The sequence below is a fragment of the Salmo salar genome, chromosome ssa23, assembly GCF_905237065.1.
Source record: "Salmo salar chromosome ssa23, Ssal_v3.1, whole genome shotgun sequence".
In the NCBI taxonomy this organism is placed as follows: Eukaryota; Metazoa; Chordata; class Actinopteri; order Salmoniformes; family Salmonidae; genus Salmo; species Salmo salar.
In genome coordinates this window covers 8,489,643-8,516,126 of record NC_059464.1, presented here as the reverse complement: position 1 = coordinate 8,516,126, position 26,484 = coordinate 8,489,643, and the positions used below count along the sequence as shown (strand labels likewise).

Sequence of the window (26,484 nt, the reverse complement as noted above, 5' to 3'; positions counted from 1 at the left end):
ACCTGAGTAAATAAATAACACAAAATGTTGATACCTTTTTCATTTATTTAATTTGAAAAAAGTTATGCAAGACCCAATGACCCTGTGTGAAAAAGTAATTGCCCCCTTACACTCAATAACTGGTTGTTCCACCTTTACCTGCAATGACCGCAGCCAAACGTTTCCTGCAGTTGTTGATCAGTCTCCCACCTCGCTAGTGAGGAATGTTTTCACACTCTTCCGTGCCGAACTGCTTTAACTCAGTGACAATTGTGGGTTTCCGAGCATGAACTGCTCGTTTCAGGTCCTGCCACAACATCTCAATCGGGTTTAGGTCTGGACTTTGACTAGGCCATTCCAACCCTTTAAATGCGTTGCTTCTTAGCCATTCTGATGTAGACTTGCTTGTGTTTTGGATAATTGTCTTACATCATGACCCAGCTGCGCTTCAGCTTCAGCTCACATACAGATGGCCTGACATTCTCCTTTAGAATAGAGAGCAGAATTCATGGTTCCTTCAATGATGACGAGTCGTCCAGGTCCTGAGGCAGCGAAGCATCACTATATGATGTTCTTACCGTGGAATGCAGTGTTTGGTTTTCGCCAGACATAACAGGACCGATGTTGTCCAAAAGTTCCACTTTTGACTCATTTGTCCATAGAACATTCTTCTAGGAGTCTTAACGATCATCCAGGTGCTTCCAGGTGCTTTCCGGCAAACTTGAGTTTACTGTTTGGATGACATGGGTCCCGTTATGTCTGTTGAAAGCCACACACTGCATTTCAAAGGGGCAATTACTTTTTCACACAGGGTCAATGGGTGTTGTGTAACATTAAAAATGTGGTGGTTTTTGTTCACTCAGTTCCCTTTATCTAATAGTAGGTTTTGGTTGATGATCTGATAACATTCCAAACATGCACAAAAATATGCAAGAATAGAGAAGATTAGAAGGGGGCAAATAGTTTTTCACAGCCCTATATGTACGGCCACATCCTGTGTGCATCCCCAGGTGATCCAACCCCAGAGACAGTAGACGACTTACCGCAGTCAGCCTCATCAGACTTGTCCTTGCAGTCTGCGTCTCCATCACATTTCCAGTTGAGGTGGACACACTCTCCACTGCCACACTGGAACTCCCCCTCGGGGCACCGGGGCTTCTGGGGCTCCGTCCGGCGACTACAGCGCTCCATAGACTCATCAGACTTATCCCCGCAGTCCGGGTCCCCGTCGCAGCTCCACAGGTTCGGGATGCACTCCGAGTCGTTACAGCGGAACTCATGGGGGCCGCACGTGCGGGTGGAACACTTCTCCTCATCGCTCCCATCCCCGCAGTCGTCGTCGCCGTCGCACACAAAGACGGGCGCCACGCATTTCCTGTTGCGACACTGGAAGTCCTTGGCGGGGCAGGCCTTGGTGTCTGGAGGCAGGAGAGGGAAAACAGAGGGAAAGAGAGCGGGGGATGAGTTAGAGGTCTAAATACCGAAGAGTGTGACGTGACGACAGGATAGCAGGACAGAATGATGAAGAGAAACCATGATCTTTCACGCAACAGCTCCAAATGCACGGACCAGTAGGAACGAAGAGCTTATTCTAACAGACTGCGTAACATAATGTGAGTGGGAGGTAAACGGGTTAGCTGTAAGATCGCATGAGAGAAGAGGTGAGAAACGCAATCACAGTCTAGGCGCCTGGTCTGAACTACACCACCAGCCATGGAGCCTCTAGGGAACACAGCCATACCACCCATGCTAAAGGGACATAGACACATACAGTAGAGTACAGAACCTAACAGAGAGAAAGAGAGAGATAGGCTCTGAAGGGAGTCTCTATAACCTCTCTGTGTCTACCTCTAACCTCAAGGATTTCCTGGCTGCCCAGTCAATCAATCAAATCGCATTTGTTTATGAAGCCCTTTTTTACATCAGTTGATGTCACAAAGTGCTTTATACAGAAACTGAGCCTAAAACCCCCAAACAGCAAGCAATGCAGATGTAGAAGCACGGTGGCTAGGAGAAACTCCTTAGAAAGGTAGGAACCTAGGAAGAAACCTAGAGAGGAACCAGGCTCCGAGGGGTGGCCAGTCCTCTTCTGACAGTGCCGGGTGAAGATTATAATAGTACATGGCCAAGATGTTCAATAGATGACCAGCAGGGTCAAATAATAATAATCACAGTGGTTGTAGAGGGTGCAACAGGTCAGCACTTCAGGAGTAAATGTCAGTTGGCTTAGCCGATCATTCAGAGTTAGAGACAGCAGGTGCGGTAGAGAGAGAGAGTCGAAAACAGCAGGTCCGGGACAAGGTGGCCTCATGCTTGGCCCTGGCTCTGTGTAGTGGCAGCACAGACTAAATGACTGTTAGTATGCAGTGGTAAGCGGCTGGCCCTGCTTTAATAGGGTAAGCTAAACAAAAGGGATAACTGGCCCGAGGAGCTGTGGAACAATTGAGTTCAATGGTGGGGTTTTTTTATGTAGGGGATCGCTATATAACGCTGTGTGGACACACACGCCAAACCACTCACACACACAGACAGTAATGTTAAGACATGCACGTAAAGTGCAGAGTTACACAACTAATGATAAAACTGATGGCGTAATCGTCAATCGACAGACGTACACTTACCACGCACTGTAGCACACACACACTGCTGACTGGGTTATTGTTCACGGCTGATGATAAATACCACTTTAGCCTTTTCACCTGCCCAGGCTCTGTGGAGTTTGGTGTGTAACATCCACAATGAAATACTCCAGCCATCCCCAAAAGGTTTCCACACTGGACTGACTCCCTATGATTTATGTGTTGTGGGGAAAAGGGCATTCTTGTCCTGCAGTAGCACTTCACTTTGTGTGTGTGTGTGTGTGTGTGTGTGTGTGTGTGTGTGTGTGTGTGTGTGTGTGTGTGTGTGTGTGTTCATCCTCCTACCACTTCATTCTCTCCCTAACACCGCCTCCCACGCACTGCGCCACTGGGGCTAATTAGAATAATAGCCAATTGTATTTGCCGCTAACTTTGCGGCTGTATACTAATGACCTCCACTCCGATCAGAGTAATTAAGTCAACAAATAAGAGGCAATTAGAGGTTCAGGTGTTTACCAGCCCCCCCCCCTCCCTCCCCCAACCTCCCTCCTCCTGTCTGTTTATTGACTGACAGTTGAGCAAGGAGAGATTTTAAAATCAGGTTCAACTCAGCACGGTTTTCATTCGGGTTCAATTTTGATTGAACGTTTTAAAATGTACAGGTACATGAATGGAAATGTAAACACTGTTGATGCTATTTGTCTTGTAAGAACAACTCTATGAACGCCTCTCTTATACCTAGTGTCATATTATATACTGGCTTTACAGTCGCATCTCACTCTCTGATAAATCCTCCACCAAGCACCTTGAGCTGAGCTGAAGAGAATAGATGAAAAGCTCTTTCTCTAGCCAGTAGAGAGCTGGGTCAGAAGGGTTATGTTTGCTGTAAACAGCAGGGTGGGAGATTATTGTCTGAGCTTGGCTCCCAATGGGGATAATTAGCGGGACAACCGGCTGCTAAGACACTGGAACCTGACTGGATTCTGACTGGAACCTGACTGGATTCTGACTGGAACCTGACTGGAACCTGACTGGAACCTGACTGGATTCTGACTGGAACCTGACTGGAACCTGACTGGATTCTGACTGGAACCTGACTGGATTCTGACTGGAACCTGACTGGAACCTGACTGGAACCTGACTGGATTCTGACTGGAACCTGACTGGAACCTGACTGGATTCTGACTGGAACCTGACTGGAACCTGACTGGATTCTGACTGGAACCTGACTGGAACCTGACTGGATTCTGACTGGAACCTGACTGGAACCTGACTGGATTCTGACTGGAACCTGACTGGATTCTGACTGAAACCTGACTGGAACCTGACTGGAACCTGACTGGATTCTGACTGGATTGTGACTGACTGAGGTCAGATCTGTCTGAGAGACCAGGGTGCGACTGGAACTCCAGTAGGGAATGTGGCTTTTATTAGTCAATCAGAAACATCATGTAATGCACATAGTTATTGGCAAAAAGAGCTGATCTGATCAAGACCAATTCGTGAAAAAAAATATCAGAATTGGGCTGCCTGTCTAAACGCAGCCATAGTAACAGAAACACACAACCACCCACTCACCCAAAACGGTGTGGCATATGCCCCTAATGTCATATCATACATCTCTGATGAGATCTAGGTACTGTATCTCTACTCTACTCCCAGACCAGGGCCATCCTCACAGAGGAACAGTAAAGAGAATAGAGAGATTTAAACCCGTAGGATGGGATATAATGGGGGAGCAGAGTCAATACAGGCCCTAGAGGGGAAAGACTGTTTTCCACCTCAGGCTAACATATTCACCCGCTGGCCTAGTGCTGGACAGGTAATAGATTGAAGATACGACTGATCACATTGACCTTGTGTTAGGGAGAGACTATGGAACCCAATGGAGAAGAAAAAAAACACACTCCCCCCCCCCGCCCCGCCTAGCTTCACATCGGCAGGTGTGGCCAACCTCGGTTCACACGGAAACACCGGGAATTAGAATGTTCCTCAATCCAACATCTTCAGGCGGACACGGCCACCATTAGTCTGGCTCTAATGGTCCTTACAGCAAACCATCAGCACAGTCTGGAATACCAATCTATGGCGCCATAGGAGTTATCAATACAACAAATCAATAATAATGGAATAGTGAGCTGGTGCCGTGCTGACAGGGCATTATCATATCCTGGGGAATAATTATATTGTCAAGAGCAGCCTCTCGATGTGGCCCGGTGTATTGAGCCATTGTTTTGCAAAAGCTATGAGTCACCTTAATATCATTAAAGCAGTGTGGATCAGAGAGATGTGTCCCCTGGGGGGGATACCCCCTGTCTGCCATCCAAATGGCACCCTATTCCCTATAAAGTGTACCACTTTGGGCAAAAGTAGAGCACGGTATAGGGAATAGGGTGCCATTTGGGACAACAACAACAAAAAAGTCTGTATCTGTAACAAAACACATCGATGATGTACAGCTCCCCTCATCGGAGATGTCAGCCAGCTCACTTAGTGGGCTAAAAACTGGAGCTCTGGGTTGGGGGATGGAAGAGGAGCGATACAGATGTTACTGACGTAGCCATGCACATGTGAACTGCTGACAGGAGGGCCAGAGGGGCCTGTTTACAGTATGTGAGAGACAGGCTTTGTGTGTGTGTGTGTGTGTGTGTGTGTGTGTGTGTGTGTGTGTGTGTGTGTGTGTGTGTGTGTGTGTGTAGATGTCAGTCATCCGTTCTCTAAGGTACCAGGGAGAGAATTTATCAGTGGTTTGACTACATTAGGCTGGAGCTCACAGACAGAGACGGAGGCAGGCAGGCAGGCAGACAAGCAGGCAGACAAGCAGGCAGACACAGACTCTCGGGATGGTAGACCTATTGAACAAGATACCTTAATACGATAAAATAGAAAACAATCAGTGAGAACAGAATCAGAATAGGTCTATTAAAGGTCCAATGCAATATCAAATCATTCATGGGTAACAATGAAGTAGCTTACTGTGATTGTTTTCAATTAAAGTGGTCAAAAGGTATAAAAAAAATTACTTCTTAGCAAAGAGCAATTTCGCAAGCAATCATTTTTCTAGGACTGTCTGGGAGTGGTCTGAGTGGGGAGGGGAAAGTTGAAAACGAGCGGTTATTGGCAGAGGTTTGGAACTCTTATTGGTCTATTAACTCACATGCCTGGTGATGTCACCAGGCGTGCCAAAACTCAAAACAGGCAGACATTTTAGGGAGTCTTTTACAAACAGCTCTTACATTATCATTATCATCAATTTTACAATTGTTATTCCAACCTCACAGTATGGAAATAGATATACAAAAGTGTTGACTGCACTGGGCCTTTAAGTCTTTCCCATTCCAAGAGAGATGGGAGTGGGTAGGCAGTGACATGGCATGATATGATCACACGACAGGATAAGATAGGGTTGTGACAGTTTAGCCACCCTGTCGCTGTACGGTAATTGGAAGAGATGAACCTCTGATGAATTCCAAATCAGTGACGGTCTTATCAAATGCTGTTGAAATTGGTGGTTGGTTTTGAAATGAACTGTAGCTGCAGTAAAAAAAAACAGAGAGACATGCAGTATGTCTGCTCTACTGGAGTAAAGAGCAGGCTAGTCTCAGGGTGTCTCAGTGTAGTCGGCCTCTCTGCCTGTCTGTCTAGCAGGGAAGCCTGGGGGAGCCTAGGTAAATGGAAGCTCAGAAGGAAACAGCAGAATATCACCAGGAAACAGAGAAAAACCGATGGATAACATGAGTGGCATCCACCCAGGGGTACCTCTACTCTTCCACTGCTAGGCATGATGGGCACATAACCCACGGGGATGTACAGGATAACACCAGATGGATGGCTCAATCACCAGGCATCACTAAAGGCTTCAAATGATGCTTAGGCCTGGATTGAAATATGAATCACATTGAAATAGGAATCGCATTGAAATATGAATCAAATTGAAATATGAATCACATTGAAATATGAATCGCATTGAAATAGGAATCGCATTGAAATAGGAATCGCATTGAAACATGAATCGCATTGAAATATGAATCAAATTGAAATATGAATCAAATTGAAATATGAATCACATGATGCCAGGTTGCTGTCTCCTGGCAGGATTATTCCAACCTTTTTAAAACGAGGAAGGCTTTAGAACGCAAACTGTCAGACGGAACAAGATCCCAAACGCTTCTCCCGCCACTCGATGTTCAGTGCCCGTCAGGGGCTAATTCCCATCGATACTTCCACTCCGCGTGCGTTGCTGGAAATGAATTGAGTTTCCTTCGAAAACTGCCGAACAGTAAATCTATGAATATATTAAATCAAATAATAATTAGATGAATAGATATTCAAATCTCAACTGCATCTTTCTCCCATTCTCTCTCTCTCTCTCTCTCTCTCCCTTCAGCCCTCTCTCTGATGTTTTCCGCAGGCCCTGTGGGGAAGCTGTCAGTGTTTTAGGTTTGGGTCGGACAACCTCCCAGCTGCAGATCCATCTGTTGTGTGGTAGGGCATTGGTGTGAAAGGGAGAGAAGGTGCTTAGAGGGGAACAGAACACGGGATAATGTTCCCAGAAGTTGGGAAACCACTAAAGTCTGAAACAACTGCTCACTGCCTTGAGGAAAGGAGCGACCGTGTGTGTGTGTGTGTGTGTGTGTGTGTGTGTGTGTGTGTGTGTGTGTGTGTGTTCCGTGCCCACTTCCCATTACACCTACACACAGTCACAGGCCCAGTATGAAAGGATTATAAATGAAGGGCTTTTTAATAGAGTCTGGATCCTGAACCAAGTTGAGCAGTTCGGGACACAATCACACACACACACGCACGCATGCACGCACGCACACACACACACACACACACACACACACACACACGCACACGCTGCTCTTCCTCTGTCATTTTTAAAGGTGGGTGGACTCTTCCAAGCTCTCTTGATACGTTATCAAATAATGGGATGGAGGCTGAAGTTATTTTAGCGCAGGCACACACACACGCAAACAGCTCCTCTCCTCACAAGGACATCGATCCCAGTGCAGGTGTGACTGATGTGAAAAGAGCAACAGGTCCCTTGGGCCTCCCTTGACTCTCTTTCCCAGGCCTGTAGAACACAGAGTAACGCTACAGTATAGGCCAGGGCTGACTGATCCAACCACACTGCCACGGGCTAGGCTACCCCACCGCCGCTCCCTCCACTCCAGCCCTGACATACAGCTCATTGATTGAACAAGCTCCACAGTGCTCCACGCTGCAGCTGAGAGTGGAGGGGGTTCCTTCCAGTCCACAACCTGCCATGGACAGAGCAGAGAGAAAGAGGAAGGTCTTACATACTCAGGTTAGACTGGGAAAGGTTAGACACACTCAAACTGTGACCTCTAACTAAGCCCGCGTAACAGGCTACACATACACAACTTCCTTTGGGTTTTATGGCCAGGTACAGCAGTAGCTTACTTTAACAGAATGGTGACATTGGGTATCTGACTTGCCGTATAACTTTAGTATGTAGCTACAATAAGAGTCTATTTGTAGCAGTGTGTTCTTGTGATGTTCAGACCACAGCTAGCTAAGAGCTCCCTCAGGACCACAGTGCCTGCTAGACTCCAAGAAAAAAAAAAGGTACTATCTAGCACCAAAAAGGTTCTTCGGCTGTCCCCATAGGAGAACCCTTTGAAGAACCCCTTTTGGTTCCAGGTAGAACCTTTTTTGGTTCCATGTATAACCCTTTCCACAGAGGGTTCTACATGAAACCTAAAAAAGTTCTACCTGGAATTAAAAAGGGTTCTACCTGGAACCAAAAAGGGTTCTACCTGGAACCAAAAAGGGTTCTACCTGGAACCAAAAAGGGTTCTCCTATTTTATATTTTTTTATTTAACCTTTATTTAACTAGGCAAGTCAGTTAAGAACAAATTCTTATTTACAATGACGGCCTACCAAAAGGCAAAAGGCCCCCTGCGGGGAAAGGGGCTGGGATTAAAAATATAAATAAATAAAATAAAAATATAGGACAAAACACACATCACGACAAGAGAGACAACACAACATAAAGAGAGACCTAAGACAACAATATAGCACGGCAGCAACACATGACAACACAGCAGGGTAGCAACACAACATGGCAGCAGCACAAAACATGGTACAAACATTGTTGGGCACAGACAACAGCACAAAGGGCAAGAAGGTAGAGACAACAATACATCACGCAAAGCAGCCACAACTGTCACTAAGAGTGTCCATGATTGAGTCTTTGAATGTCCTATGGGGACAGCTGCGGAACCTTTTTGGAACCCTTTTTTCTAAGAGTGTACGCTAAGAACTAAGCTGCTGTGGTTAGGCAGGGAGTGAAAAGTAATGTACTGTGTGTCGTTGTGTGTGCGTGCGTGCGTATATACTTATGTGAGAAAAGCAGGCACACGTAACCATTGTGGGGCAACGTTTAACATGTAACAATATCCCTGTAACGTCGACTCATCTTCTGTATAAATAAATGACAAACATATCGCTCCTCTCGAAGTCCCTGAGACAAACCGCCCGCGGACCACTGATGAATTGGACCTGATTTCTGTGGTGATCGTCGTTCAACTTTAACACATGAGTCATTATTATTGACCCTGAGCGAGCCTGACTCATTACCTGGCGACAGAGAGACACACTCCGCTCTACGACTTAGACCGACCACGCCAAAAAAAACATAACATGCACACACACACACACACACACACACACACACACACACACACACATATGGGTGTACAACAAACCAAGCCCTTAGATGTGTGAACTCCGTGATTAACATGACAGCTCCGGACTCACTCTCTATTTTCTTCCCCATTGCTTCCACTCCCCTGATTAGTCTCTCCATTCATTCACAAGTACTAACCACCATCCCCATCCTCAACTCCAGCTAGGAGCAGCAGGAGGGCCTGTGTGCCTAAAACAAACCGGATTCCATATTATCATCAATTAAAAGCTGGTAAACTTTCTTCAGAGGGCTTTATAAATCTAATAATGACCTTCTCAGACTGTATCCATGTATAATTTAACATATGGATGTGCTCAATTAGCAGCTGTAATTAACGACAGTGCTCCAATTTGGAAGTGGGAGAAGAGGGGGGAGGAGAGCGAGAGCGGGAGGGGATCGGGGTGCAACATTTTGGAAGAGAGAACTGGAGTGGGGGTGGAGGAGACTGGGAAGTGTGTGTGTGTGTGTGTGTGTGGGGGGGGGGGGTATCCAGTACTCTGCAGCACAAACATACATTTTTTTTTTTTTGAGATTTTCCCAGGCATTTCTGCCAGTTAATAGTCCTGTATTTGGCACACATCCAGTTTTCATTATGCAGGAATGAAAGCCCACATGTGTGCATACTATGGATGGTGTATTAATGTGCCAACAATACCGAACCATTTCAATTTGAAATAACAGCTAACACAATTCTGTACCTCCAAAGAAATAGAGGAATAGAGTTTTACTGGACGGAACACAGAATGATTCACATTCCAATGAAGGAATAAGGAGCTAGATCTTCAGCTGTGAGTCTGACAGCGTGCCGGTGATATGCACGAGGCTGAGATACCACATCTCTTAAATGATAGATCAAAGGCCCATTTCTGCAGGTTGAGCCAGGATCACAGACAGACAGACCCCATCAGACAGTAAATAAATGATCATCAGCACCCTCCATGAAAGATGTAATAATCAATCTTATTTTTCACTTCAATACCCATATATACGTACAGTGCATTCAGACCCCTTGACTTTTTCCACATTTTGTTACATTGCAGACTTATTCTAAAATTGATTCAATCGTTTTTTCCCCCTCATCAATCTACACACAATACCCCATAATGGCAAAGTGAAAACAGTTTTTCAAATGTATTGAAAATAAACAACAGAAATACCTTATTTACATAAGTATTCAGAACCTTTGCTATGAGTCCACCTGTGGTAAATCCAATAGATTGGACATGATTTGGAAAGACACACACCTGTCTATATAAGGTCCCACCGTTGACAGTGCATGTCAGAGAAAAAAACCAAGCCATGAACACAGTGGCCTCCATCTTTCTTAAATGGAAGAAGTTTGGAACCACCAAGACTCTTCCTCAATCAGGTCATTATGGTAGAGTGGCCAGACAGAAGCCACTCCTCAGTAAAAGGCACATGTTTGCCAAAAGGTACCTAAAGGACTCTCCAACCATAAGAAACAAGATTCTCTGGTCTGATGAAACCAAGATTGAACTCTTTGGCCTGAATGCCAAGCGTCGCGTCTGGAGGAAACCTGGAACCAACCCTACAGTGGTGGCAGCATCATTCTGTGAGGATGTTTTTCAGCGGCAGGGACTGGAAAACCAGTCAGGATCGAGGGAAAGATGAACAGAGCAAAGTACAGAGATATGCTTGATGAAAACTTGCTTCAGAGCACTCGGGACCTTAGACTGGGGCGAAGTTCACCTTCCAACAGGACAACGACCTTAAGCACACAGCCAAGGCAACGCAGGAGTTGCTTTGGACTTGAATCCAATCGAACATCTCTGGAGAGACCTGAAAATAGCTGTGCAGCGACGCTCCCCATTCATTCAACTTGACAGAGCTTGAGAGGATCTGTAGAGAAGAATGGGAGAAACTCCCCAAATACAGGTGTGCCAAGCTCGTAGCATCATAGACTCAAAGCTGTAATTGCTGCCAAAAGTGCTTCAACAAAGTACTGAGTAGAGGTCGACCGATTATGATTTTTCAACGCCTATGCCGATTATTGGAGGACCAGAAAAAGCCGATAGCGATTAATCGGCCGATTTTTATTTATTTATTTGTAATAATGACAATTACAACAATACTGAATGAACACTTATTTTAACTTAATATAATACATAAATACTATCAATTTAGCCTCAAATAAATAATGAAACATGTTCAATTTGATTTAAATAATGCAAAAACAAAGTGTTGGAGAAGAAAGTAAAAGTGCAATATGTGCCATGTAAAAAAAGCTAACGTTTAAGTTCCTTGCTCAGAACATGAGACCATATGAAAGCTGGTGGTACCTTTAAACATGAGTCTTCAATATTCCCAGGTAAGAAGTTTTAGGTTGTAGTTATTATAGGAATTATAGGACTATTTCTCTCTATACGATTTGTATTTCATATACCTTTGACTATTGGATGTTCTTATAGGCACTTTAGTATTGCCAGTGTAACAGTATAGCTTCCGTCCCTCTCCTCGCTCCTACCTGGGCTCAAACCAGGATCACATCGACAACAGCCACCCTCGAAGTAGCGTTACCCATGCAGAGCAAGGGGAACAACTACTCCAAGTCTCAGACCGAGTGATGTTTGAAACGCTATTAGCGCGCACCCGGCTAACTAGCTAGCCATTTCACATCGGTTACACCAGCCTAATCTTGGGAGTTGATAGGCTTGAAGTCATAAACAGCTCAATGCTTGAAGAATTGCGAAGGACTGCTGGCAAAACGCACGAAAGTGCTGTTTGAATGAATGCTTACGAGCCTGCTGGTGCCTACCACCGCTCAGTCAGACTGCTCTGTCAAATATCAAATCATAGACTTAATTATAATATAATAAACACACAGAAATACGAGCCTTAGGTCATTAATATGGTCAAATCCGGAAACTATCATCTCGAAAACAAAACGTTTATTTTTTCAGTCAAATACGGAACCGTTCCGTATCTTATCTAACGGGTGGCATCCCTAAGTCTAAATATTCCTGTTACATTGCACAACCTTCAATGTTATGTCATAATTATGTAAAATTCTGGCAAATTAGTTCGCAACGAGCCAGGCGGCCCAAACTGTTGCATATACCCTGACTCTGCGTGCAATGAACGCAAGAGAACTGACACAATTTCACCTGGTTAATATTGCCTGCTAACCTGGATTTCTTTTAGCTAAATACGCAGGTTTAAAAATATATACTTCTGTGTATTGATTTTAAGAAAGGCATTGATGTCTATGGTTAGGTATAGTCGTGCAACGATTGTGCTTTTTTTGCAAATGCGCTTTTGTTAAATCATCCCCCGTTTGGCGAAGTTGGCTGTCTTTGTTAGGAAGAAATAGTCTTCACACAGTTTGCAACGAGCCAGGCGGCCCAAACTGCTGCATGTACCCTGACTCTGTTGCAGAGGTGACACATTTTCCCTAGTTAAAAGAAATTCATGTTAGCAGGCAATATTAACTAAATATGCAGGTTTAAAAATATATACTTGTGTATTGATTTTAAGAAAGACATTGATGTTTATGGTTAGGTACACGTTGGAGCAACGACAGTCCTTTTTCGCGAATGCGCACCGCATCGATTATATGCAACGCAGGACAGGCTAGACAAACTAGTAATATCATCAACCATGTGTAGTTAACTAGTGATTATGATTGATTGATTGTTTTTTATAAGATAAGTTTAATGCTAGCTAGCAACTTACCTTGGCTTCTTACTGCATTCACGTAACAGGCAGGCTCCTCGTGGAGTGCAATGTAAAGCAGGTGGTTAGAGCGTTGGACTAGTTAACCGTAAGGTTGCAAGATTGAATCCCCAAGCTGACAAGGTAAAAATCTGTCGTTCTGCCCCTGAACAAGACAGTTAACCCACCGTTCCTAGGCCATCATTGAAAATAAGAATGTGTTCTTAACTGACTTGCCTAGTTAAAAAATATTATATAAAAAAATGTATATATACATACTCTAGTACTGAGTAAAGGGTCTGAATACTTAAATAAATGTGATATTTCAGTTTAATGTTTTATATATTAGCAAAAATTTCAAAAAATCTGTTTTTGCTTTGTAATTATGGATGTACTGTGTGTAGATTGATGAGAAGAAAAAAACGATGTAATCATTTTTAGAATAAGGCATAACAAAATTTGGAAAAAGTCAAGGGGTCTGAATACTTTCCATTTTTTCCATTTTAGTCATTTTAGCAGACGCTCTTATCCAGAGCGACTTACAGTAGTGAATACATACATTTTCATAAATTTTTTATTTTTTTGTACTGGCCCCCCGTGGGAATCGAACCCACAACCCTGGCGTTGCACGCACCATGCTGGCGTTGCAAACACCATGCTCTACCAACTGAGCCAAATGGAATGCGCTGTATACAGTTGTAATAGATGAAAAGGCGATAGAGGGAACGTATAGCCAATGTAAGTGACCCGACGGTGTAAACAGCATAGAAATGAAAAGGGAATAAGATTGTGAGAGGTGTCCTTGATAGCCAAGCCATTTCCATGTAATGAATAATGAAAACATGTTCAAGGCCAGCATCTGTAATGATACTTGCATAGGTTAATGTGATACTAAAGAGCCTGAAAATATTTCTATGTTAAGGCAGCATATCTTGGTTTCGATATTGTGGTTACTAAATTTGAAGTTTCTGTAAAGAAAAAGCTTGGAAACAATCATAATTTCTTAATTTACAGGGAATTTATGTAATTGCTTGTAACCCAATTCAAGACATGTGGATAGGTAAATCCAAAGTAAAAAGTTGGAGCATGATGAAAGAATTGGTTGTATTTACATGAAATATTATTTTTTATTTGTATTTATTAGGTTTATCCAAAGAGGAAAGATACGGTAGGTTGAGTGTTGAAAGAAATAGGTTGCAACTTGAAATATAAGTTCGGTAATAATATAACAGTTGGCAATGAATCAACATTGAATTTGGTTTCAACAAAGATGTTTTATTTATTAACAAAACTAATTTACTTTTAGGTTGATCCAAAGAGTCATATCCTGCTGTGACTGGAGACCACATTTGAGTCTCTTCTTCAGTCATCTCTCCGCATGTGTATCGACAGATAGAGAGAGGGGATAGAGGGGATAGAGACAGAGGTCAAAGTCAAGATCATCACCCCCCCCAGCTTCAAATACATTCTCAGTTTGTGTTGGTCGATTTGGCGTCTCTTCAGCTAAACAGAGGGTGTGGGGGATTTTTTTTAAGTTGAAGCTCGTTTACTGCATTTCTATACAATTTAAAAACTCAAAAACGCATTTGGAGAACAGCAAAAAAAATTATTTTTTACTCCAGCCATTCATTATTATCGCAATATTAGGTTGCACAATGCAAATAGTCCGGGTAACCATTTGGTTACCTGTTCAGGAGTCTTATGGCTTGGGGGTAAAAACTGTTGAGAAGCCTTTTTGTCCTAGACTTGGCACTCCGGTACCGCGTGCCATGCAGTAGTAGAGAGAACAGTCTATGACTGGGGTGGCTGGGGTCTTTGACAATTGTCAGGGCCTTCCTCTGACACCGCCTGGTGTAGAGGTCCTGGATGGCAGGCAGCTTTGCCCCAGTGATGTACTGGGCCGTTCGCACTACCCTCTGAAGTGCCTTGCAGTCGGAGGCCGAGCAATTGCTGTACCAGGCAGTGATGCAACCAGTCAGGATGCTCTCGATGTTGCAGCTGTAGAACCTTTTGAGGATCTCAGGACTGAGGGGGAATAGGTTTTGTCGTGCCCTCTTCACGATGTCTTGGTGTGTTAGGACCATTCTAATTTGTTGTTGATGTGGACACCAAGGAATTTGAAGCTCTCAACCTGCTCCACTACAGCCCCGTCGATGAGAATGGGGACGTGATCGGTGCTCCTTTTCCTGTAGTCCACAATCATGCATTTACAGTTTCATTGCATTTGCAGGCTAATGTAAGATAGACTACTATTCCTAATGTGATGAGTAGATTGCATAGTCAGAATTTAGGCTAATAATATAAGTCAATTACTGTGAGCAAAACAGACCGTTCTGAACAACGCGTTAACGACGCATGCCTGAGCGCGTACTGACATAGAGTAGGCCTAATCAGAGACGTTTCTTCTTTTTTTTGCACGGGAAAATGTTTCATGCAATTCTACTATATGATTGGAGACAAGCAACATATTTCGTAATACGACACAAATTAGTAGCCTACTCTGCTGACACTGACAAACAGATCAGTAAAAACAACTGTGCCTTGAATGCAACCATCTAATCTAGGTTTATTAGAAGGGGAGACACAAATTGTACAATATGACTTCCATCTAGCCTGGAGGAATTTTTTTCCAGTGGTACTGATCCAATGATAAACACAGTCAATATGCAGCACTCACCGGGGTTATGGCCGATGCTCTCCGCTGGTACAAATAAGATAGGCTACTCTTTGGTCAATTGTGAGTTGCGAATTTTGATAACTAGCTACAGATTAGTATTTTATTTGTCTTCTCTTTCTAAACTGTGTTTTTCCTACGATTGTATTTCGAAATATTGGGATAGGCCTAAACCTATTTAACTGATTTTCACTGAGCTGTAACTCAACAATCAGCTATTTGGTAGAGGCTATTTGCTGCGCGCGCTGACCAAATTGCGAGCTTAAAACAATCCATAGCTCATTTTGAAAATAAGCTAATAGTCCTCTGTGGCCAAATCATGCTCTTTGGTGTAGTTTTTTAAATTATTTTAATCATTTCTGCACAGGCAACGAGCAATGATATACAGTCAGGTCCATAAATATTTGGACATTGACCAAGTTATTATTATTTTAGCTGTTTACCACAGCATATTGGAGTTGAAATTAAATAATGAATATGAGCTGAAAGTGCAGAGATGTTTTTTTCTCTCCCTTTTTTAAGGGACCAAAAGTAATTGGACAATTTGGCTGCTCAGCTGTTCCATGGCCAGGTGTGTGTTATTCCCTCATTAGTTAATTTACAAGTAAGCAGATAAAAGGTCTAGAGTTGATTTCAAGTGTGGCATTTGCATCTGGAATCTGTTGCTGTTAACCCTCAAATATGACGTCCAAAGAGCTGTCACTGCCAGTGAATCAAGCCATCGTTAGGCTGAAAAATCAAAACGAACTCATCAGAGAATAGTAAAAACATTAGGTGTGGACAAATCAACTATTTGGTACATTCTTTAAAAAGAAAGAACGCACTGTTGAGCTCAGGAACACAAAAAGGCCAGGAAGGCCACGGAAAACAACTGTGGTGGATGACAGAATAATTATTTCTCTGGTGAAGAAAAACCCTTCACAACAGTTGGCCAGATCAATAACACCCTCCTGGAGGTAGGCATATCTGTGTCAAAGTCAACAATCAAGAGAAGACTTCACCAGAGTAAATAGAGGGTTTACCACAAGATGTAAACCATTTGTAAGCCTCAAAAACAGGAAGACCAGATTTAGCCAAAAAACATCTAAATAAAAGCCTGTACAGTTCTGGAACAACATCCTATGGACAGATGAGACAAAGATCAACTTGTGCCAGAATGATGGGCAGAGAAAAGTATTGAGAAGGTAAGGAAATGCTCATGGTCCAAAGCATACCACCTCATCTGTGAAGCATGGTAGAGGCAGTGTTATGGTGTGGGCATGTATGGCTGCCAATGGAACTGGTTCCCTTGTATTTGTTGATGATATGACTGCTGACAAAAGCAGCAGGATGAATTCTGAAGTGTTTAGGGTTGTATTATCTGCTCAGATTCATTTTTTACCTTTATTTGTCTAGGCAAGTCAGTTAAGAACAAATTCTTATTTATGTATTATTATGTATTCATGACAATGACCCAAAGCATACTGCGAAAGCAACCCAATAGTTTTTATTTGGCTAAAAAGTGGAATGTTCTGCAATGGCCAAGTCAATCACCTGACCTGAATCCAGTTGAGCATGCACTTCACTTGCTGAAGGCAAAATTGAAAGAAAAACGACCTAAGAACGAGCAGGAACTGAAGACAGTTGCAGCATCTGGTGATGTCTATAGGTTCCAGACTTCAGGCAGTCACCTACTGCAAAGGATTTGCAACCAAGTATTAAAACTCACAATTTAATGTATGATTGTTAGGTTGTCCAATTACGCTTGAGCCCCTAAACCTTGGGAGGCTATGTATAAAAGTGGTTGTAATTCCTACATGGGTCATACAATAATTTTGACAAAACCATTAAATTAAAAATGATAGTCTACACTTAAAGCACATCTTGACTGTTTCTTTTCAAATCCATTGTGGTGGCGGACAGAGCCAAAATGATGCAAATTGTGTCACTGTCTAAATACTTATGGACCTGACTGTAGCTCATTTTGGCAAATGTTATTAAATTTACTTTAGGGGAAGCTTATCTTCCCCTAGCCTATTGAACGCGCCGCCTATGCCGACATCAATGTGAAAGTAACTGGTGCATAAAACAGCTGCTCGCCAGTCTTGGAATGATTGTAGTCCATTTTTTTTGTAGCCTACTTTTAAATCGTTGGTCTTCAGCTAGGGTATGGTGACTGCCATACCCAACTGACACCCCTGGCCTCAGTTAACACCTCAGTATATGAGATTCCACACGGACAGATAGACAGACAGGAAGACAGATATTTCAATCTCAGCCATTCACTGAGACAAACATGCCCTACTTATGAGCTGCTGTAGTAACCTGCTTTTCCCACTCACCCAGTGTCAGGGAGAATTGATCAAGGAAACGTCAGTGGGGGAAACAGCTATGAGGTCTTTGAAGGTTCTTCACACACCAACAACACTGGCAGCTGGGACACTGAGCTATAAATACCACATCTGCTTTGTTCCAACACCTTTAGCTCAACACAAATTAGCTTCCGTCAAGAAAAACCCAAAACGATTGATTTGTAGGAACATGCATCCTATCAAATTGTGTCTTTTTGTCTCTCAGCAGAGGATCTAATCCTTCTCCTTCCCTTTCTTTCTCATCTTCCACTCTCTCCTCTTTCTCCTCTTTCTACCTTCCTATCCCCCTCCCTCTGTCCCTCTTCTCTCCTCCTCTCCCCCCTTCTGTCTTACCTGCGGAACACTGGTCCTCGTCTGCCCCGTTCTCACAGTCCCTCTCCCCGTCACATCGCCATGACGATGAGACACACTTGCTGGCCGAATCCCCGCAGTTAAACTTCTCAGGTGGGCACATCTGTCGACCTATCGGTGGAGGGAGAGAGAGAGATGGGCATGAGGGAGAGAGAGGACACAGTTAGTCAATGAAACAGCCAAATAGCTCAGTTATCATGTTACTCAAATCGATTCCCCCTCAAATGCCTGCAATTAGAGCGGGCACACAGAGTAAGACGAAGGCCAAAAACACACAGGGGGAAAAAAAAACACACAAAGCGAAAACATACACACACGAAGGCACATGCGCAGATCGTTCCATCGAGTGAAACCATATTAAGGAAGCAGACCATTGTTTCTATTCCCTAGCTAGCCCATGTGGTTCCTAGAGTCAGAAAAACACTGACGTACAATACATACATTTTACACTTGGCCTAGACAGCAAATCCCTGCTTTCCCTTTTCACTAATTCGACCCCCCCCCATCTCTCCCTCTTCCCCCCCCCCTTTCCACAAACAGAACTGCTCCCACCTCTCTCCTTCCCCATCCTCTCTCTCTTCCCTCTGCCCACCCTTCCCAACCCTAGCCAGCAGTGATGGGGGGGGGGGGGGTACAAAATTGTTCCAGTTACATATTGGGATATTATTTTTGACGATATAGCATGTCATAATATTATTTTTGCGCTAGTTGGCTGTACCTGCACTGTGTTCCTTCATAACTTGTTCTCCATCTTATTTTTAAATAGGGAGCCAATTTGTTTTCAGCACTTATTTCCATGACTGATAAACCCATTTTCTCATGGCTCTCTCTTGTCCCTCTGCAGCAGACATATGGTGAGTAAATTATCGAATCACAATAAAATCACAGTATCGAATCGCAACGCATGTAGAATCATGAGAATTGCAATACATATCGTATTGGCACCTAAGTATTGTGATAATATCGTATTATGTCCCTGGCAATTTCCAGTCCTATTAGCAAGAATAGGCCTAATGGGACTATATCCTAGATTACACACTACCACCCTCCCTCCTCTCTGTCTCCGCTCCCTGGTTCCCAGTCCCAGCCAAAGAGGGCCCATTGGGACTGTATATTAGATTACATTACGCCCAGTGTCAAAAGTTGCTCCATCAATTCTACATTTTGGACTGTCACTGCCTGGCAACCTGCAACCACCCCAGATCAATATACACAGCAAATAATTTAGCCATTATAGCAGTTACTAATATTTTACTTGAAAAGAGCAGCTTTAACATTTTTGGGGAATTAAGTGACTAATTCTGACCACTAGAGTTGGAGGTAAAACAGTGTTTAGGTATTGCTTGTCAATGTGATCCCGCCCACTGATTTGCATTTAAGTTTCGATTGTGCCTTCCTCGCATTCGCCTCAGACTAAAACTGGCAGAAGTAGTCTTTGCATTCAGGTAAGTTATATGGTTTTGAAATTGATATTTGGCCCAAGTCAACCATTTATCAATAGTTTGTTTCAAGCCAAATATAAATTACCTAGCAGGAAATTGCAGTGGAGGCTGGTGGGAGGAGCTATAGGAGGACGGTATCATTGTAATGGCTGGAATGGAATAAATGGAACGTATAAAACACATCAAACATACAGAAACCACATGTTTGACTCCGTTCCATGAACTCCATTCCCGTCCTCCTATAGCTCCTCTCACCATCCTCTACTGGTCGATTGGTATAGCCTGTTTTTTTGTTTTGTTTTAACCAAGCTAGTCTTGGCGACATTCTCAAAGCGTAACTAGCTTATAATTTTAGGTCAGTTTGACAGAATGGACATACCAAGGTAGGTACTTGAAGCGGCTAAATTCCTTATTTTGAATAAACCAATAACCGTGTGGCAATTCGGCACCAAATGTTTTTTTAAAGTTGCCACAACTTTAGCTATTTGCTATCTAACCATTAGCTACCAGGTTAACTTAGCTACAGAAACTAGCTAACATTAGTTAACATTACCTAACTATCTAATAGCTAATGTTAGGTAGCTTGGCCATCTAGCTAGCTAACGTTTGCAAACTAGAATCAATATAGAACAATGAGGATTAGTCCTAAAAACATATTTTCTAGAATACTGAACCAGAATGCAGGTTATACTGTGTTAAGGTCAGTCATTCATTCTAGTATACTCAATACTTTAGCTGACGTAAGTGTTGATTCTTTGGCTAGCTAGATGGCTACTTAGCTAACTAGTAACATTAGCTAGATGGCTACCAAAGCCACACGTCTAAGCTAGCTACATAATTAACCTAAACCTGCATTCGGTTTGAGTATTCAGTAATGGATGTGTGCCTGGGTAACTATGATGTTAACTGTCAGCTGTAGATACCTTTCCACAATTTGTCTAGGCTTATATGCGTGCCTTGTGTGTGCTACAGAAGCTAGAGTCAAATGTGGTGCGTGCCTCATGTATGTTTACTAAATATAGAGTTAATCAGCACAGCAAAGCCGGGGAGAATGCAGGGAATAACGTTACATCTTTCAGTTGAAGGGATTTTATGTAACCAATGAAATGTTAGAAAGCTAGTTAGTTGTTTATCTCTATCTCATATGCTGAAATCCACACACGATATGCAAATGTTATGCATGCAACCGTTCGACTTTTCTTGCGCCTCGATCACACCGATTTTGGCATTTCATTTTGGCACACCAGAAGTACATTCATTTCTAATGGAACGCTTGCCTTGCAGCATTGCTTTGCAGATGCAGTTAGAGTGCGTTCTGTTAGGTGCATACGTTCGGTTTATCGAATGTACGCATCAAACTGTACGCGTAGACGGCTTGACAGAAATGGTAGCAAAAGGTGAATGTTGAACTTTTGTTGCACACATCCAGATGCTGTTCACCATTTTGCGCATTGACACGAGGTGTTCGTTCTGAGGCTGTCCTAGTCGTAAATTAGTGAGAATATCAACATCGTGTCCAGCGTTGTTCATAACGCTACATATGTTGTTTTTTTTTTAAGAATGTATTGGCTGTGTTTTATATAGGCTGTGTTAGGGTAGTGCTGGCTATTTTAGATGTGACATTTGTCCTGGGAGATAAAAATTGGGTTGTTATTTTACTGAAATGCACATGGTCCCTTTTTTTTTTGCTGGATCTTTGTAGATTTTTTGACCCATTTTGAGTCATACAAAATCATGTGTTCTCTACTCTGACTACTAATCCACAGATCAAAAGAGGAAACTCAGTTTGTTTTTCTTTGATTAATCTCTCCTCATTCTTCTTGTTTTTCTGTGGATTTTATGTTGCATTACCGCCACCAACTAGACTGGAGTGTGGACCTCATCTTTCAATCACACACGTGGGTATACAGTATGCTTGAAAAAACCAGTGAGTAGATGGGACTTGCAGCTCGTCAAGCATCAAAAAAAAAAGAACCAAGTTCTATTTTATTGACTGGCTACGCAAACGCCTGTTGACGTGCATGAGCAGTTTGGATAAAATGATTGAATAACATATACAGTTGAAGTCGGAAGTTTACATATACTTATGTTGGAGTCATTAAAACTTGTTTTTCAACCACTCCACAAATTTCTTGTTAACAAACCATAGTTTTGGCAAGTCGGTTAGGACATCTACTTTGTGCATGACACAAGTAATTTTTCCAATTGTTTACAGACAGATTATTTGACTTATAATTCACTGTATCACAATTCCAGTGGCTCAGAAGTTTACATACACTAAGTTGACTGTGTCTTTAAACAGCTTGGAAAATTCCATAAAATGATGTCATGGCTTTAGAAGCTTCTGATAGGCTAATTGACATTTGAGTCAATTGGAGGTGTCCCTGTGGATGTGTTTCAAGGCCTACCTTCAAACTCTGTGCCTCTTTGCTTGACATCATGGGAAAATCAAAAGACCTCAGCTAAAAAATGGTAAACCTCCACAAGTCTGGTTCATCTTAGGGAGCAATTTCCAAATGCCTGAAGGTACCACATTCATCTGTACAAACAATAGTACTCAAGTATAAACACCATGGGACCACGCAGCCGTCATACCGCTCAGGAAGGAGACGCGTTCTGTCTCCTAGAGATGAATGTACTTTGGTGCGAAAAGTGCAAATCAATCCCAGAACAACAGCAAAGGACCTTGTGAAGATGCTAGAGGAAACAGGTACAAAAGTATCTATATCCACAGTAAAACGAGTCCTATATCGACATAACCTGAAAGGCCGCTCAGCAAGGAATAAGCCACTGCTCCAAAACCACCATGAAACATCCAGACTACGGTTTGCAACTGCACATGGGGACAAAAATCATACTTTTTGGAGAAATGTCCTCTGGTCTGATGAAACAAAAATAGAACTGTTTGGCCGTAATTACCATCGTTATGTTTGGAGGGAAAAGGGGGAGGCTTGCAAGCCGAAGAACACCATCCCAACCGTGAAGCACGGGGGTGGCAGCATCATGTGGGGGTGCTTTGCTGCAGGAGGGACTGGTGCGCTTGACAAAATAGATGGCTTCATGAGGGAGGAAAATTATGTGGATATATTGAAGCAACATCTCAAGACATCAGTCAGGAAGTAAAAGCTGTGTCGCAAATGGGTCTCGAAATGGACAATGACCCCAAGCATACTTCCAAAGTTGTGGCAAAATGGCTTAAGGACAACAAAGTCAAGGTATTGGAGTGGCCATCACAAAGCCCTGACCTCAATCTTATAGAAAATTTGTGGGCAGAACTGAAAGCGTGTGCGAGCAAGGAGGCCTACAAACCTGACTGTTACACCAGCTCTGTCAAGAGGAATGGGCCAAAATTCACCCAACTTATTGTGGAAGGCTACCTGTAACGTTTGACCTAAGTTAAACAATTTAAAAGCAAAGCTACCAAATACTAATTGAGTATGTAAACTTCTGACCCACTGGGAATGTGATGAAAGTAATAAAAGCTGAAATAAATCACTCTCTACTATTATTCTGACATTTCACATTCTAAAAATAGTGGTGATCCTAACTGACCTAAGACAGGGAATTTTTACTAGGATTAAATGTCAGAAATTGTGAAACTGAGTTTAAATGTAGTTGGCTAAGGTGTATGTAAACTTCCGACCTCAACTGTATGTGTAAAAACAAATGGCACTACTTGTGCACGCAACGCGGCCAGTTTGGTCAGTACATAACAGTGAGCCAAATAACTTTGTTTAACGTCTTTCAAGTTGTCAAGAAATGTACCCTGCCTACCATGCCTTAAGTCTACAATGAATCTGAGACAGAAGTACATCAAGAAGAGTTCGAGTATCTTCTTCAAAAACCAGACCTCGTGTGTTAAAAATGTGTTTACCCAATAAAACTAGCCCTGAGTGTGAGTTATTTGTCTACAGTACGGAGATGTGATCAATGTTTTCTTTCATACTATCCTAGCTAGCACAAATTATATGACACACTTCTGTCCTGAGTCCAGCAAGCCGGATCTAATCCTGCTGGCCCAGTTCTACCACCCAGATCCAAACGGAGGTCTGGTGTTTGCGGGGATGGTACAGTAAACGGGAGCCCCTAACCCCCGTCCCCCAAAGCCTGCGGGGGGTTACCGCTGAGACATTTAAATGCCAAACAACTTTTGGGAGGGGGGATTGTGTCTGGGGTCTAAGGTTTGGAGGGATGGAGTCACACGTTACACATTCTGTGGCATGTCACAGATCACATCAGGCCCCATTTAATTGTATGTCTTCTCTCAACATCCCATATAGAATTGTAGCTTAATGATTTCCAAACAGATTATTTGGGCCCGACATTTAAAAACATAATAAAATGGGGTTTAGTGCATGGCTAACAAACACATTTTTAAAGACATATGTAATTTGGTTGTATTATCCCTGTAGAATTGTTGAGAACAGAGTATTCATTTATTCATGTGATCGGTGATGCTGGTTGATTTGGACCCACACCAGCACTGGGAGACACGTTCTGAAAGTTTTTCCAATGTCAGAATCCCAATTTGTTTTCTAGGTTGGGACACTGACATGTCATCCATTCTTCTCCTTGTCCATCTTCTGCCTCCCTCTGCTCAAGGCCACAACAAGCAGGGAAAGATGTAAGCGAGACACACAGCTGAACGTCATGTGAAGCTCATAAAAGTCAGGCTACAATTCAACACAAATTTAGTTACAGATTGTGTTGCTGCATCCTGACCCCCCCCCCGCCCCTCGACTGTACAAAGACTTACCCCAGCAAAGAGCACTCTGATCAACTCTACTGCTGTAACACCTCTTACTAGTTAAACTACCACAACTGTGGCAGTATAACACTAACACATATTATAATCACTACTGTCTGGCTTGTGAGACTTATAGTAGACGTTCTAACAGTATATTATTGTCTTATAGGCAGGGACCAGCATCCAGCAGCATCTGGATGGCATCACCGGAAGTCCACAATATCTGCTTGCCGTGGGTTTCCCAGAGAACGATCATTCACGCCTACTTCATCGCGATTGACAAACATCCGGTACCTGGCTCACTGGGCTGTTTTGATGAGCTTTTCAAAGCTCACTTTGTATTTGGTACCTCATACAGTCAGGGTCTGGCAAACATGTACACTTTTCTACAAACGAGATTGACATTGATACAACTAACGGCGAATCCCAGGGTAGTACAGCTGAGGGCCAGAATGTTGCATTCATCAGATCTGTTTAAAATAGACATTTTTTTATTTTGTTTTTGCAAATGCCGCCAAGAAAATGCCATTAGCCTTGTAAAACATCTGACGTTAATTCATGGTCATTGTCCAGGGAAATGTCTACATTTAAAAAGTGTGGTCAGGTTGGTTGTTCACATGTATTTGGCACTTTGTCTGGATTTACAAAGCATCTTAACAAGGCACATGAAGAGCTTACCGAAGCAGTTTCTGATAATGATGGTGGAGGCCCCTCTACCGCTGCTAACAGTTTTGCAGCAAACAATTTTGATGTGCCAGCACCAAGCTCACATTGTGATTCAGCTCTGTATAATAAGAGTATTGTAGATAATTGTGCCGCAACAATAAATCAACTCAAAGCAGCAGGATTTGGTGAATCCGCAAAGAACAGTTTTGTCAGTTCCATGGAAGAGAGTTGATGACATGAGTAAAGCTAAAGAGTCAGTGAAGAAGTGTCTGTCTTTACAGGAAACTGGCAACAATGATCTAACAGGTGTAAAATATAAATGCCACATACAACAATTTCAACCATTTTACTGAGTTACAGTTCTTATAAGGAAATCAGTCAATTGAAATGAATTCATTAGGAGGCCCTAATCTATGGATTTCACATGACTGGGCAGGAGTGCAGCCATGGGTGGCCTGGGAGGGCATAGGCCCATCCACTTGGGAGCCAGGCCCACCCTCTGGGGAGCCAGCTCCAGCCAATCAGAATGAATTTTTCTCCACAAAACCGCTTTATTCCAGACAAGTACTCCTCAGTTTAATCAGCTGTCTGGGTGGTTGGTCTCAGATTACCCCGCAGGTGAAGAAGCCAGATGTGGAGGTCCTGGGCTGGTGTGGTTACACATGGTCTGAGGTTGTGAGGCCGGTTGGACATAATGCCAAATTCTCTAAAACAACGTTGGAAACTGCTTATGGTAGAGACATTAACATTCGATTCTTTGGCAAAAGCTCTGGTGGACATTCCTGCAGTCAGCATGCCAATTGCATGCTCCCTCAAAACTTGAGACATCTGTGTCATTGTGTTGTGTGACAAAACTGCACATTTTAGAGTGGCCTTTTACTGTCCCCAGCACAAGGTGCACCTGTGTAAAGATCATGCTGTTTAATCAGCTTCTTGATATGCCACACCGGTCAGAAGGATGGATTATCTTGGCAAAGGATAAATGTTCACTGACAAGGATGTAAACAGAAGTAAGCTTTTAGTGAGTATGGAAAAATTCTGGGATCTTTCATTTCAGCTCATGCAACATGGGACCAACACTTTATGTGTTGCATTTATATTTTTGTTCAGTATAGATCAGTGTTTTGAGCAAATGAAAAATCTATTTAGCAGGCGTTAGTCTATTTACAAAAATGCACACATAAACGTAATGTTGCAGCTTGTGGATGGTCCCAAAGAAAGTCTACTTTATGACTTAAATGATTCATCTTTCTTTAAAACCATGCTCTGTTCTCAAAAGAGAAACATGTGATGAAAATGTTGCTCTT

General features: G+C 42.9%; 1 protein-coding gene and 1 long non-coding RNA gene across 4 annotated transcripts in view; one reads left to right on the top strand and one right to left on the bottom strand.

The window, feature by feature from the left end:
- Nucleotides 1–26,484, bottom strand: part of LOC106584023 (low-density lipoprotein receptor-related protein 8) — a 263,488-nt gene that overhangs the window by 69,372 nt on the left and 167,632 nt on the right. For both annotated transcript variants that reach the window (XM_014168792.2, XM_014168793.2), the window contains exons 4-5: nucleotides 18,305–18,433; nucleotides 1,023–1,397 (exon numbers count right to left, since the gene is read on the bottom strand). In XM_014168792.2, coding sequence (XP_014024267.1) covers nucleotides 1,023–1,397; nucleotides 18,305–18,433 — 504 coding nt within the window. The remainder of the gene's footprint in view (nucleotides 1–1,022; nucleotides 1,398–18,304; nucleotides 18,434–26,484) is intronic.
- On the top strand, nucleotides 19,998–25,577 carry LOC106584024 (uncharacterized). Of its 2 annotated transcripts, none has more exons than XR_001323675.1 (4): nucleotides 19,998–20,147; nucleotides 21,629–21,662; nucleotides 24,304–24,388; nucleotides 24,681–25,577. It is a non-coding gene; the product is annotated as an uncharacterized lncRNA (long non-coding RNA). The 2 variants fall into 2 exon arrangements; XR_001323676.1 differs by having other exon boundaries at nucleotides 21,629–21,691.